Source organism: Rana temporaria, chromosome 4 (assembly GCF_905171775.1).
Source record: "Rana temporaria chromosome 4, aRanTem1.1, whole genome shotgun sequence".
Lineage (NCBI taxonomy): Eukaryota > Metazoa > Chordata > Amphibia > Anura > Ranidae > Rana > Rana temporaria.
The window spans coordinates 26,784,948-26,800,282 of NC_053492.1; the positions used below are offsets into that span (position 1 = coordinate 26,784,948).

Consider the following 15,335-nt stretch of genomic DNA (forward strand, 5'->3'; position numbering starts at 1 on the left):
GTAAACGACGTAAAAAAAAAAAAACGCCGGGCGCACGTACGTTTGTGAATCAGCGTATCTAGGTCATTTGCATATTCTACACCGAAAACTACGGAAGCGCCACCTAGCGGCCAGCGTAAATATGCACCCTAAGATACGACGGCGTAAGAGACTTATGCCAGTCGGATCTTAGCCAAATTTCGGCGTATCTTGCTTTCTGAATACAGAAAGAAGATACGCCGGCGCAGCTTTGAATTTACGCGGCGTATCTATAGATACGCCGGCGTAAATTCTTGCTGAATCCGGCCCTATAACTTTTGCGCAAACCAATTAATAAACGCTTATTGCGATTTTTTGTTCCACCAGTACATTTTTTATGTTTTGTCAGTAAAAAATGCTGCGGGAGGTTGGTAACCCTGGTTGGCAGCAGTTGGAAGACTTATGATAATCAAGCAGCTTGTGGCCAGGGGATCCCCCATCAGTTGCCACCTTTGCCTCCCTGGTACCTTCTTTATAATATAATGTACATCCAACCATTGTGTTGCTTCAAAGAACCCTGTTCTTGTGTCTTGTAGGTCCTTGATAATCTTGATGTCCATTTAAAGGCTTCGGAATACTTTCGCTTCTTCTGGTTTCCACACACAGAAAATGTCAGCGCCTTTTATCAAGACCCTACAGACAAGGTATTGCACTGATTGAAGTTTATGAAGATATTTTCTATTTGTGCTGTGTTATTATCCGCACGGTCCTGTGCATTGAGCAGTCACACTGTATTCATCTGGGATGTATTAAAATGTACAGAGGGATATTAATAATCCAAGATAAGCAGAGAATTAAATATACAGTATATGGATGAGTGAAGGAGATGGATTATGTGGGAATTTTATACATAAGACAAAGATAAACATGGTGTATGGGGATCACAAAACAATCACACACTGATCCTTGGAGTTTAAAAAACAATCGAGCCATCACCACTGGTAATCCAAATCAATGGTATGCACAGGTATACCATAACAATGGCATATTAAAATCTAGGGTCCCAACACAATGACTTATTGACACCAGGCAGGGATGGACTGGCTATTAGGACTACCGGGAGTTTCCCTGTGGGCCGATGGCTCATTGGGCCGATTTCAGTGACAGTCTGTCAAATTAGACACCGCTGTACTGCCCATGACTAGGTATCGAGCTTCGGAAAGAGCCGGTGCACTTCGGCTGTTTCCACTCCTGCTCAGCTCTTTCAGAACAATGTGTAGCGCTAAAATTTGACTAAGTGAAAATCAAAATACCATACTATGTGAAATATAAAACACATGTAACAATAATAAATTATTGTGCATAAATCATATATGAGTCCCTCTAATAGGAGGAACAAGGAGGTGTGCCTGGATGCCACGTGAAGCAAATGATCTGATACACCTGCTGACTGATAACAAAACACAAGTCCACTAAAGTGCTGAAAAATATATGAAGGTTTAGCTAACAAAAAAACTGATAACAGATTCTATATGAAAAGACAATTCATCAGCATCAAAAAGTCATTCAAGTGAATGAGTGAATGGATGAAAATTCCGTGACTTCTTTAAGGTGACTATCCCACCACCGGAGAAAGTGCAGGCTTACCAGAACTCGTTGACCAATGATGACATATGCCAACAGAGGTCAATTAAGGCTTTTCTATGACAGATGTCAAAAACAATCCTTGGCAGGAATCATGCACCAGACTGGTTGAAATATTTTTCAGTAGGATAGGTCCCCAGGAGTAAGCTGGAGTAATGGGATCCCTGATTGGCTCAGTATGTTTTAGAGATACATGTAGGAAAGAGAGGAAAGTGGCCACATAGCATAACTCTGTATAGTAAACAAATAACATTTTTAATCACAGCTGATAAACTTACATTTGGCTGGAAATTTAAAGCTCTTGCATGCAAGTAGGGCGACAGTGGAGTCCTCCCGACGCGTTTCGTGGTCAAAAGCACATCATCTGGGGTACCGATACCCCAGATGATGTGCTTTTGAATGACTTACTAACAGCAGTTGTCCCAACCTAATGACATACTGATACTAGTATCCCAACCCAATGACATACAGACACAGGTTTATCATAACAATGGCATACTTGCACCTAGAGTCTCAACACAACCACTTATTAAGATCAATGGACCAAACTCACATGGGTATACCATAACAATAATCATTTCCAGCGCTTGGGCGTTTAGGCTGCATTCACACCTAGGCGTTTTCACGTCCGACGCCCGCCGCTATTGCAGCCTGCAATACGCTGGAGGGGTGATTTTACATTGTCGGCTATGGAGATGGTTCACATCTCCACGCCGAACGGCGAAAACGCCTGAAGCTCAAAACAAGTCCCGGACCCTATTTTCCGGGCGGCTTCCGCGTTCGGGCATAGCCGACAATGTTAAAATCACCCCTCCCCTTGAAGAGTTCGCGAGGGCGGCTTAGGGCATTTACGATGATGTTGGAAAAGTGATTTTTTTTGGCCATAAAGATTTCTTTGTGGTATTTCTTGGTTATTATCTTATAAGTGGTGTGGTTTTCCTCTGAAAAGCTAATTTTCCAAGCAGCTTCTGCTCTTCTACGCTCCTGCTTTAGCAACGACAGCTGGTCATTAAACCAGTTGGAGTTGTTTTCCCAGATGCAAGTTTTGCGTTTTGGTGCTACTAAGTCAGCTGACTGTAGTAGTGCCTTGTTGATGGCGTCCAATGTTTCTGTGACTGTTTGCTGTTGTTGGATTGTTTTTATTTTGTTCCCTAGTGTTGTTTTGAAGAGTTCCGAATGGAGCTTCTTCTGAGATCTAGTCCAGTGAGTTGTCACCGGTTTTATCATTTTTTTTTTTTTGGGGGGGGGGGCGTTTTTGGTGATTGTGAATTTAATGGCATGGTGATCGGTCCATGGTTGCGGCTCATTCTGCGGGACGTCGATTTCCAAATCTTGTTTGAAAATGAGATCGAGCGTATGGCCTGAGGTATGAGTGGGCCCGTGTATTAGTTGCTGCAGACCTAATCCTTCTAGATGGTCGATGCAGGCGTCTGCGACGGGGTCCACTGAGGAGTTAGCCCAAGGGTTAAAATCCCCAAGCACCAAGAGGTGTTTGATGTTTAGGGTATAGGTGGAGAAGATCTCCGTCAACGACGTGAGGAGGTGCGTTTTTGGGCCTGGTGGTCTATAGCAGAGTAGAATATGGACAGTGTCTTGGGGATTTGTTTGCAGCTGCAGAGTGAGGATTTCCATGAATGGAAGCGAGTTTTGAAGGACTGGTTTGGTGATCGAGAGGTGAAACTTGTGGATCACCGCCAGCCCCCCCCCCCTCTTTGCCGCACTCTGTTTTGCATTTGAATGCGGTAGTTTGCTGGCACCAAGTCTCCCAGAATGGTGTTGCAGTCGGCTGTGAGCCAGCTTTCTGTGATAAAGAGGCAGTCTAAGTCGTGTTGAAGGATGAAATCATGAATTTCTTGTCAGTGTTTTAGTGCCGATCTTGTGTTGACCAACGCGCATGATATGCGCTTCAACTGGGGTGCGTGTGTATTGTTTTTGACTGTTGATCGTCGATTGATTCTGAGAAGTCGCTCACTGCTCAGAACTTTTTTTATGCCCGCTGGTAATATTGAGGCAAATGGTTTTACCTCAATTTCCAATCCCTGTGTTCAAACCTTAAGCTCATCCCTAAGAGGTTCAACCTCAACTGCACCCTACACCCAGGATGTAATAAAACCATAGCAGCTTTATGGGTTTTGCAGACCTTTCCTATAACAACGCTTACAATGGTAATATATGCAGCTCATTTTCCCCAAACTTGCGCTGCAAAAGACAAAGTATGAAGGATTTCTTGCAGATTAATGAGAATTGGAATTGTAAATGCCTTTTGTTTTATAAATGATCCATGCTTGGCAGTCTCATTGTCCTCAAACGGAGAACAAACCACGTTCCTCTATAGATGACGAATTGCCGTGCCGACATAATTTTCCAGCCCTTTGATTGCCTATTATGGTATGAATTAGGCTGAGACGGACAATAATTAATGGAGAAAAGTCCTAATTCTTTATTTCTTTTCTTTCAGCCTCCGACTTCCAAAGCCAGTTGGTTCTGGGACTGTTTTGTGGGATATTACCTGCTGGAGTTTCTTCTTTGGATAAGGTATTTGGAAATTATTTTCTGATTGTCTGCAGTAACGTACATGGTTAGATCTATCAATGTAAATGTAGCGGATGGTTGCTACTAGTTACTAAAATCCACCATATCACCCTGCTGACTGAACTCCATATGTCACTCTCAGAGACAATGAACAGTCATTTGCATTGTTTTGTTTATTGGGACAATATAACTTGGATGGGGAAAGGGGATATGGGATGCCCATAGATCAGATCACTTTGCCATCATATTTAAGAATAGATTATGTAGCACCCTCTACCTTTAGGTAGGTGCTAGAAGTAGATGTAGCACCCTCTACCTCTAGGTAGGTGCTAGAAGTAGATGTAGCACCCTCTACCCTTAGGTAGGTGCTAGAAGTAGATGTAGCACCCTCTACCTTTAGGTAGGTGCTAGAAGTAGATGTAGCACTCTCTACCTTTAGGTAGGTGCTAGAAGTAGATGCAGCACCATCTACCTTTAGGTACAGTAGGTGCTAGAAGTAGATGTAGCACCCTCTACCTTTAGGTAGGTGCGAGACATAGATGTAGCACCCTCTACCTTTAGGTAGGTGCTAGAAGTAGATGTAGCACCCTCTACCTTTAGGTAGGTGCTAGAAGTAGATGTAGCACCCTCTACCTCTAGGTAGGTGCTAGAAGTAGATGTAGCACCCTCTACCCTTAGGTAGGTGCTAGAAGTAGATGTAGCACCCTCTACCTTTAGGTAGGTGCTAGAAGTAGATGTAGCACTCTCTACCTTTAGGTAGGTGCTAGAAGTAGATGCAGCACCATCTACCTTTAGGTACAGTAGGTGCTAGAAGTAGATGTAGCACCCTCTACCTTTAGGTAGGTGCGAGACATAGATGTAGCACCCTCTACCTTTAGGTAGGTGCTAGAAGTAGATGTAGCACCCTCTACCTTTAGGTAGGTGCTAGAAGTAGATGTAGCACCATCTACCTTTAGGTAGGTGCTAGAAGTAGATGTAGCACCATCTACCTTTAGGTAGGTGCTAGTAGTAGATGTAGCACCCTCTACATTTAGGTAGGTGCTAGAAGTAGATGTAGCACCCTCTACCTTTCAGTAGGTGCTAGAAATAGATGTAGCACTCTCTACCTTTAGGTAGGTGCTAGAAGTAGCATTTTTGTAATAGCTGTCAGGCAGGTAACATTAGGCAGGCCTATGCTGCATGCTAGGCCTGTTTGTTTTTGATCTGGAGGGCATGGAGTGGTTAGTGTAGCAGTGGGTGTGACCATCTGTGATTCAGTCCTTGAGCGCCTCCCCTGATTCCAGGGAGAATATTCTGGAAGAGGGGCAGGGCTGGGTTCTGGAGTGACATGGAGCTCATGTGGGGAGCCCTGACCAATCCCCAGTCCACTGGAGAGGAGTTGTCGGCAGGGAGACATGGAGAATGGAGTGCTAGATCACAGCAGAAGGCCCATCCCCATCTGGGGGGGTGCACGCCTTGGTGGAGGAGACCGGGAGAGCTGGGAGGGAGCCTCGTCCTTACACGGTCATGGAGGAGGTATCTTGGAACAGAGTGGGGATTGGTCAGGGCTCCTAACATGAGCTCCCTGTCACTCCAGTCCTCTGCCCTGCCCCTCTTCCAGAACATTCTCCCTGGAAAAAGGGGAGGTGCCCAAGAACTGAAGCACAGGTGGTCACACCCGCTGCTACACTAACCACTCCCTGCCCCAGATCAAACAAGCAGGCCTAGCCTGAAGCATAGGCCTGCCTAAATTTACCTGCTCTGGCAGCTACCACACCAAAAAAATCCTCACTCTAGCACCTACCTATGGTAGCGGGTGCTACATAAATAACAGAAGGTCCATTGCTGAAACTGGGCACCAATGAGGAAGCCTGTTTTTAGGCTTAGCTTCAGAAAAGCTTATTTTTGAAACGTAGCAACATTCTAAAAAATATCCAAAGCTGTTTATTTCATTCTGGACATAGTAAGGAGTCTTTAAACCCCATTGTGTGTTTTACATTTATTATGTTAAAAAAACAAATGTAAAAAATAAAATGTAAAAAAAAAACGTGACAGCCGTGACATGTATACTCTTACTCGCTGCCTCTGTTGCTCTGCGTTTTAGCTTTGGGGTACACACCCTAATGCAATAGCCTGCGCACACCTATGGTGCTACAGAAACTTTTGTACCAAATTTTAGCCCTGAGCCAAACGCCTTTTGCGTCACTTGTTTCTGCCTGGGTTTTACGTGTGGGCGTGAAGGCCAAACAATTAGAGTTTCAAATACTCTGGGTATGCCACATTTTTTTTATTATTTTAAATTTTATGATATCTACAAAATACTAAACTTCCTTATGTACTGTGAACTGTAGGTACATTTTATTTAAGGGTTTTCAGAGACTTGAATATTATTTCAAGGGTACATCTGACCTAAAGGGGTTGAGAAAAGCTAGGTTAGAAGTTTCTGACTTTGTTTTTCCCTGTGTCACTCTGGCTGCCTCTACTTGTCTGCGCAGGGGTCTGGAGGATCACAATTAGTCCTTTTCATCCTAACTAATGAGAAATGTGCATATTGGGTGTACTCGAGGCCCTGAATGGTGCAACCTCAAATTGCAGCACCTAAATCCACCAGATCTCATTACAATTGTCCGATAGGTAATGGAAAGGGCAAGGAGACAATGAAAAAGATCTACCCCTGTGGGAATACACCCCCTATGAACTTACCCTGTTTTTGATCATACCAATCGTCTGGTGAGTATCTGCCCCCGTCCTGATTAAACCGATGTAGTTAGGTGCATGCACAGAGAAGAAACCACACTAGAGATGTGCTCAAGGTATGTGTTACTCCTTTATTTGCTTCCGGATGCATAGGGTTTTATAGGCAAGCTACTAAGGCGGTGAGCATATGTATCATTAGCATAATGTTATCTAGGTATTAGTAGTTTCTGATTGGTTATGTCAGGTGAACTTCCGCCTAGGACTACACCCTATCATCAGATAGGGTGTAGTCCTGGGCGGAGGCGCCATGTTTGTTTTCATATTCTTCATTCGATGGGAGGGGGTGCTACTAGCAGTGATTTTAAGCAAGGAATATAAAAGCAGTTTATATACAAAGAAAAATATAGACTTTATAGTATAAAAAAAATGAATAGAAAATGGTCATTTTACCTGATCCATCACAACTCTATGAGTTGGCTCCTGATCGAGTGAAACGCGTAAAGATATATTATGCATTGGGATGGATGGGTCTATGGCTGTTTGATAATCCGTTTGAAGATTCGACATAGAGAGACATGAAGATTCGACATAGAGAGACATGAAGATTCGACATAGAGAGACATGAAGATTCGACATAGAGAGACATGAAGATTCGACATAGAGAGACATGAAGATTCGACATAGAGAGACATGAAGATTCGACATAGAGAGACATGAAGATTCGACATAGAGCGACATAAAGATTCGACATAGAGAGACATGAAGATTCGACATAGAGCGACATAAAGATTCGACATAGAGAGACATGAAGATTCGACATAGAGAGACATGAAGATTCGACATAGAGAGACATGAAGATTCGACATAGAGCGACATAGAGTAAAATTTTTTTTTTTTTAAAGATTCTCTCGAATCTTTTTTTTTCTTTCTTAGAACATTCGACAGACACCATAAGCCTTCAATGAGAGATTCAACCTTAATTTGGATTTTCGGACGAATGCATTTTTTTAACGAAAAACGAAATAAATAAAAACAAATTTCGGGAGTAACTAAATAATGTAATTTATCAGACGAAAACGAAATTACGAAACAAAATATTTCAGTGTGCACATGTCTATTCATTAGTACTTTAAAAAAAAAAACGATTTTACGAAAGGAAAACATTCCATAAATCAAAGGCTAGTCAACACAAAGGGCACAGTACAGCAGGGGGGGGGGGGCAGGAGGGCACAACACTGGGATAAGGAGGGCACAGTTTAGGTTCTAGGATGCTTCCCGGGACACAACCATATCGGGACAGTTTCGTAAAAAGCATGACTGTCCAAGCAAATCCGGGAGAGTTGGCAAGTATGATGTAATGCAAGATTATTGTGGGGGCCCCCCATGTACCTGGGGCCCCTGGGCAGTGCCTAGGAGTGCCCTTGCATTAAGATGGCCCTGATAGTGGGTGTCAGCTGTACAATTGCAGCACCAAAAGTTTCTCGAAACAGAAAAAGAAGAGATCCTTAAGTTCATATACAATGCGTATGTCTGCTCTCAACTGCAGTCATTTAACCTCTGTACATGCAGTTTGATGAGAGGTGCCTGTAAAGAGCCCCAACGCCACCGGCACACATTATTGGCGTGCAAACATCAAAGTCTTCTCCAAACCCACGTGACTTTTCTTTCATGTGAAGCTGATTTCCATTTCATAGAGATGAATAGATGGGTCTATCTCTAACTGATAACCGTCTCCTATTATGTCTACAATGACAATATTCCATGTGATTTTATCGCCTGTTTACTTTAATGTAATATAAAGGTTGGAGTTGTGAAGGAAGCTTCTACTACCATGTTGCTTTCCATTCCCATAGATGATACGACGTTGCCCCCTCCTGCTGGTCACCAAAAAAAAAAAGTTCATCTCAAAAAGGGTTCTTTATGGTAAAAGCCTTAGAAATGTAAAACGTTTTTCCGAGGAGCTGTCTCTAGGTGATTCTGTAGATAGAATAAGAAAGGATAAGAGTTTATCAAAAAAAGTGCAGTCATGCCTTCTAAAACTGGATATTCCGATATCAAAACTTCCTCAAAAATGCAAAACTTTCATTTATCATGTGTAAAAAATAAATAAATGATAAAGCCTTTAGGGGCCGGACGCACCGAAGTTCTAGAAAACCGTTATTTGATGTGCTGCTTGTGATGTGGTCACAGTATTGGATAGGCTACTGCAGGAGTCAGCAACCTTTTCCACGTTAAGGGGTTTATTTATTTAAAAAATTGCATAGCTATTTGTATATCGAAAGTTTGTTCTGAATAGGGCAAATTCGAATTTCCGCAGGCTATATTGATGCTTCTTATTTATTTGACGTGTGGATGAGGAAAATACTGCATTATGACCAGTAGGGGTGCAACGGATCAAAAAACTCACGGATCGGATCGATCCTCGGATCAGGAGTCACGGATCGGATCATTTTCGGATCAGCAAAAAAAAAAAAAAAAGACAAATCTTGTTACACCCACCAGAGTTTTAGATTTCACAGTTCTTCTCAACACAAAACTGAGCTTATGTGCTTAAATACAGTGTTTGGAAATCCGACGAACTGTTTATTGCTAATATGACAGAACACCTCTGATTTTCACATTTAAACAGTCCGTCAGATTTACAAATACTGTATTTAAGCGTATAAGCTCTGTTTTGTGTTGAAATAACTGCATCTCGCAATACTTATATGTGCAGCCAAGTGGAAGTCGCAGCCCCATGTACGAAAGTGGTGTCACCAGTTCCCTACTGTGACCTGAACTATCCCAATCATCAGATCCCTTTAGTGTCATTGATCGGCGGGCTGAGTGTCTAGTGAAAATCCCCCCTACGTGCTCAGTCCATACAGATCCCCCCGATCGCCTCCTCTCTCTTCTCTGGCAAGCAGCAGGACGCCCGGTGCGGCGGCGGCAGCGGCTCCCCGTGTGGATTCCTCAAGGTGCAGCATGGAGCTCATCGCTGGGCTGTTAGGAGTCAATGACATATTGAGCTCAAGTGCCCACAAACTTCCGAGGAGCAGCCTGCATCCCCCGCGCCGGGTGGACCTCGATGGCCGCCGCTTCGATAGCTAGGCCGAAGCCGCGGCCTTTCCTATGGACCGGGAGGCCCGTGGATCGCCGTGTGTCCCGACCCGAAGGTGCTGATCCATACGGATCAGTTGCACCCCTAGTGACAATACTTGATGTGTTCCCACTGTCATATGGCATTCTTGTGCCACAGTGCCTACACACCGTCACGGTTTTATCCACTAACCTCTTTCCTTCATCATTATATTTGACATGGAAGACAAAATGCTCCCATACAGGGGATTTAAATGACGCGGGGCATTCAAGCTCCTCCATTCGCCATGACCACGCTGTGTGTGGACTGAACATGCGCAAATTATTATTATTATTATTTTTTTTAGAAAACAATCCTCGGATCACGTGTGTGCGGTTCGGATCAATCTTTTTCGGTTCGGATCACGGATCAATGACGATCCGTTGCACCCCTAATGACCAGTTAGATCAGTGATGGCGAACCTTGGCACTCCAAGGCCCAGATTCTCAAAGGGCTTACGACGGCGCAACGCCATGTGCGCCGTCGTAAGTCCTAATCTGGGCCGTCGTATCTATGTGACTGATCCTTAGAATCAGTTACGCATAGATATCCATTAGATCCGACAGGTGTAAGGCTGTAACGCTGTCGGATCTTAAATGCAATTTTTTTTTTTGCCGCTAGGTGTCGCCTCCGTCGTTTTCCCTGTCAAGTATGCAAATTAGCAAAATACGCGAATTCCCTAACGTAAGCGCGGTCTACGCAGTGAAGTTACGATGTTTACGTTAGTTTTGCGCGGCGTAAAGTTGCCCCTGCTATATGGGGGGCAACCAATGTTAAGTATGGCCTTCGTTCCCGCGTCTAAATTTAAAAATTTACGTTGTTTGCGTAAGTCGTCCGTGAATGGGGCTGGACGCCATTTACGTTGAAACCAATGACGTCCTTGCGACGTCATTTGGAGCAATGCACCCTGGGATATTTTCTGGACGGCGCATGTGCAGTACGTTCGGCGCGGGAACGCGCTTAATTTAAATGCTCCACGCCCCCTACCTGGCTAATTTGAATTAGGCGGGCTTGCGCCGGGTGATTTACGCTATGCCGCCACAACTTTACAGGCAAGTTCTTTGTGAATAAAGCACTTGCCTGTAAAACTTGCAGCGGCGTAACGTAAATCAGATACGTTACGCCCGCACAGTTTTACGCCCAGATACGAGAATCTGGGCCCAAATGTTTTGGACTACATTTCCCATGATGCTCATGCACTCTGTGGTGTAGCTGAGCATCATGGGAAATTTAGTTCCAAAACATCTGGGGTGCCAAGGTTCACCACCACTGACTTAGATGGAGCTGAGCAGTGGTGGCTGGGGCTCAAATTTTTTGCAGGGGGGGGCAAACAAACTGAAAAAAAAAAAACATCAATTGCAGCCACTGTGCCCATTAAGCGCAGCCACAGTGCCCATCAAGTGCAGCCACTGTGCCCATCAAGTGCAGCCACTGTGCCCATCAAACACAGCCACTGTGCCCAAATGCATCCACTGTACCCATAAATTGTCGCCACTGTGCCATCAAACGCAGCTACTGTACCCATCAATTGCTGCCACTTTGCCCATCAATTGCTGCCCGTGACCAAGTCCTGTCATGACGAAACGTAGGGAGGTGGCGTTCTGACGTCACCGCGCATTTTCTCTACCCGGATACGGGCTGTGTGTTCCTAAGCTGGCTGGCTTTTATATGCTCTGCATACTTGATCAAATTGTAAGTGCAATTTCACTTATTTTATTGAATAAATTAAGGTTTTACACTATGTGAGCCCCTTTTATTCTTACATACCCTCGGATGGCATATCGGGAGTCTTTCTATCCATACTAAGTATACGAGTTACGAGGTTTCCATCATCTGGGTCTCATATCGGACATCATCGATCCATATCTCTTACCAGGCTGTTTTTGATCTCTTATCATTTTGAGATCATCTCCATTCGGTAAGAGGCGTTATTTGACTGTGGTGGAGGTTCTTTCCCTTCAAGCACTTTCTCGTGTGGATTTGCTGTATACACTTGGGAGACTGTTTACACAGAATTTGCCTTTTTGGCGGACTTATCAATTATGATTTTTATTATTCTGAACATTCATGTGTTTTTACAACTCAATATTTTTTCACTTTAGCACGATCTTTTCTCCTTTTTTGCTGCCACTGTACCCCATCAATTGCTGCCAGTGTGCCCATCAATTGCTGCCACTGTGCACATCAATTGGCGCTACTGTTCCCCATCAATTGCTGCTAGTGTGCTCATCAATTGCTGCCACTGTGGCCCCATCAATTGCTGCCACTGTGGCCCCATCAATTGCTACCACTGTGGCCCATCTATTGCTGCCAGTGTGCCCATCAATGGCTTCTACTGTGCCCCATCAATTGCCGCTACTGTGCCCCATCAATTGCCGCTACTGTGCCCCATCAATTGCCGCTACTGTGCCCCATAAAATGCTGCCAGTGTGCATCGCCCGCTCAGCACTTACCTGTCTCGGGTCACGGCGCTGTCCTCCACGCTCTGAGTCCTCGATGTCTTCTCATGTCCTCTTCCCCTGATAGGCATCCAATCACAGCACCTGTCGCTTCAGCCAATCAGGTGACAGGTAACCAGACCCGAGCACCTGATTGGCTGAGAGGCGGGTCAGTGTTAGAAAAGCGATTTATTCGCTTCCCTAACACAACACTGAGTAAATAGCGAACGCACAGCATTGCACCCGCTGTTTACCATTTTGGGAGCCTATTAGAGCCCATGGCCCGGATTCAGAGAGCAGTTACGACGGCGTATCTCACCGTCGTATGGTATCTATGCGACTGATTCATAGAATCAGTTACGCATAGATTTCCCTAAGATCCGACCAGCGTAAGTGTCTTCACCGTCGTATCTTAGGCTGCATATTTACGCTAGCCGCTAGGTGGCGCTTCCGTAGATTTACGCGAAGAATATGCTAATTAGGTAGATACGCCGATTCAGAAACGTACGTCCGCCCGGTGCATTTTTTTACGTAGTTTACGTTCGGCTTTTTCCAGCGTAAAGTTACCCCTGCTATATGAGGGGTATCCAATGTTAAGTATGGACGTCGTTCCTGAGTACTAAGATTTGTAGGTATATTGTAGGTATAGTTGATCCAGGGTAAATCCGATTGCCTCTCGGGGGATCAGGAAGGAATTTTTTCCCCTGCTGTAGCAAATTGGATCATGCTCCGCTGGGGTTTTTTGCCTTCCTCTGGATCAACTGTGGGTATGGAGTTTGGTGTATAGGATTTTACTGTGTTTTTTTATTTTGTTTTTTTGTGGTTGAACTGGATGGACTTGTGTCTTTTTTCAACCTGACTAACTATGTAACTATGTTCCCGCATCGAATTTTGAAAATTTTACGTCGTTTGCGTAAGTTGTTCGCGAATAGGGCTGTACGTAAGTTACGTTCACGTCTAAAGCAATGACGATTTGCAGCATAATTTCGAGCATGCGCACTGGGATTCTTTCACGAACGGCGCATGCGCCATTCGTAAAAAACGTCAATCCACATTTGAATTAGGCTGGCTTACGCCGGACCACATACGTTACGCCGCCGTAACTTAGGGCGCAAGTTCTTTATGAATACGGAACTTGCGCCCTAAGTTACGGCGGCGTAACGTATTTGAGATACGTTACGCCCGCGGATAGATACACCATTGTATCTGAATCCGGGCCACGCCTCTAATCAGGCGCTTCCAAAAACACCCCCACCGCTGTAATTCAGATGCCCGGCGTCCGACAAGGGGTCAGACACCTGAATAAGGGGCAGCAGCAATGCATGAATCTATCTATGGTGATAGAGGGGTGACAGAGAGAGGGGGCGGTGCTCCTGCGCCCTTCATGGACGCACACCCACTGGAGCTGAGTAGCATTCCTATGATACTCAGTGATCAATCAAAACATATAAATGTTCAAGGTGAAAAACAGTCCCACAGGGATGTTTTTAAAAATGCTGAGTAGTTTCAGCAGCCAGAATTTAAAGATGGATTGAATCACCTTAGAGGCCAATCACCCGTGCCCAAAAAATATGTCCTTTTACCAAAACTCAAGGACCTCATAAAGCAGTCAGGTCAAACACGCTTTGGGGACTTTTTCCTTATGGCTGGGATCCTGACAGCCACAAGGATACCATCTCCGGAGGTATTACAGAGTAGATGCCACCAACTCCCAAATATGTTGTATATATGAAAAAAAAAAACATTATATAGTGTAAAACCTTTAAACAGCCTCTTTATTAAAAACAAATGTTACTCACATAAGTAAAAAAGAAAACAATCCTGGCAAGGTAAAATGGCATCCGCCTCCACTTTCTGGGAATTGCAATAAAGTGACCAGGCCGCTCCGTCCTACGCATTTCGTCACCATAGGACTTCTTCTGGGGCACACAGGAGACATGCGCATCTTAGGCTGCATTCTAGCGATGACCGCTAGGGGGCGCTCCCATTGTGCTCAGTGTATAGTATGCAAATTGCATACTAACACCGATTCACAATGTTGCGCGAGCCCTGCGTACGCAATTTACGTTGTTTCCGTACGGCGTGTTTAGCGTAAGGCTGCCCCTTCTAATAGCAGGGGCAGCCAATGCTAAAGTATACCTGTCGTTCACGCGTTGCGTCGTTCGAATCTTAAGTAATTTGCGTAAGTGATTCGTGAATGGCGCTGGACGCCATTCACGTTCACTTTGAAGCAAATGACGTCCTTGCGACGTCATTTGCCGCAATGCACGTCGGGAAAGTTTCCCGACGGAGCATGCGCTCTACGCTCGGCGCGGGAGCGCGCCTGATTTAAATGATTCCCGCCCCCTACGGGATCATTTACATTAGGTGCCCTTACGCAGGGCAAGTTTACACAGCGCACACGCAATTTACGGAGCTACTGCTCCGTGAATCGCGGGTAGCGCAGTAAATTTGCGGGGGCGCAGGGTAAAAACGCTGCCCTGCGCCTCCGCAAATAAGGGGCAAATCTACCTGAATCCGGGCCGGTATGTTTAAAGGTTTTACACTATGTAGTGTTTTTTATTCATATATACAACACACTTGGGAGTTGGTGGCATCTACTCTGGAATACCTCCTGAGACCACAGACGTGCGCACAGGGTGTGCCAGGTGTGCCCAGGCACACCCTAATCACCCTGTGCAGCATATATTCTCCCTACTGCCCTAGCACCTCCCTTGCACCACTGCCGGCTTCCCTCCTCTCCCGATGGCTGTTGCAGGGATGTTTAAGTATGAATGGGGGAAGGGGCCTGTAAATATGTTATTTATTGGCCCCTTCCCTTTGTGAATGAAGATAGTGAGTGATCCGTAGGTAGTGTTTGAGCTTTGAGGTGCACACCCTAATGCAATTGGCTGCGCACACCTATGCCTGAGACGTTATCCTTGTGGCTGTCAGGATCCTGGCTGGAGCATTGCCATAGGAATAAAGTC

At 44.9% G+C, this 15,335-nt stretch overlaps 1 protein-coding gene across 1 annotated transcript in view; it reads left to right on the forward strand.

The window, feature by feature from the left end:
- The window catches only part of LOC120936049 (L-gulonolactone oxidase-like), a 176,829-nt gene that overhangs the window by 98,835 nt on the left and 62,659 nt on the right, over positions 1 to 15,335 (forward strand). The window contains exons 7-8 of the mRNA XM_040348147.1: positions 555 to 662; positions 4,061 to 4,137. Coding sequence (XP_040204081.1) covers positions 555 to 662; positions 4,061 to 4,137 — 185 coding nt within the window. The remainder of the gene's footprint in view (positions 1 to 554; positions 663 to 4,060; positions 4,138 to 15,335) is intronic.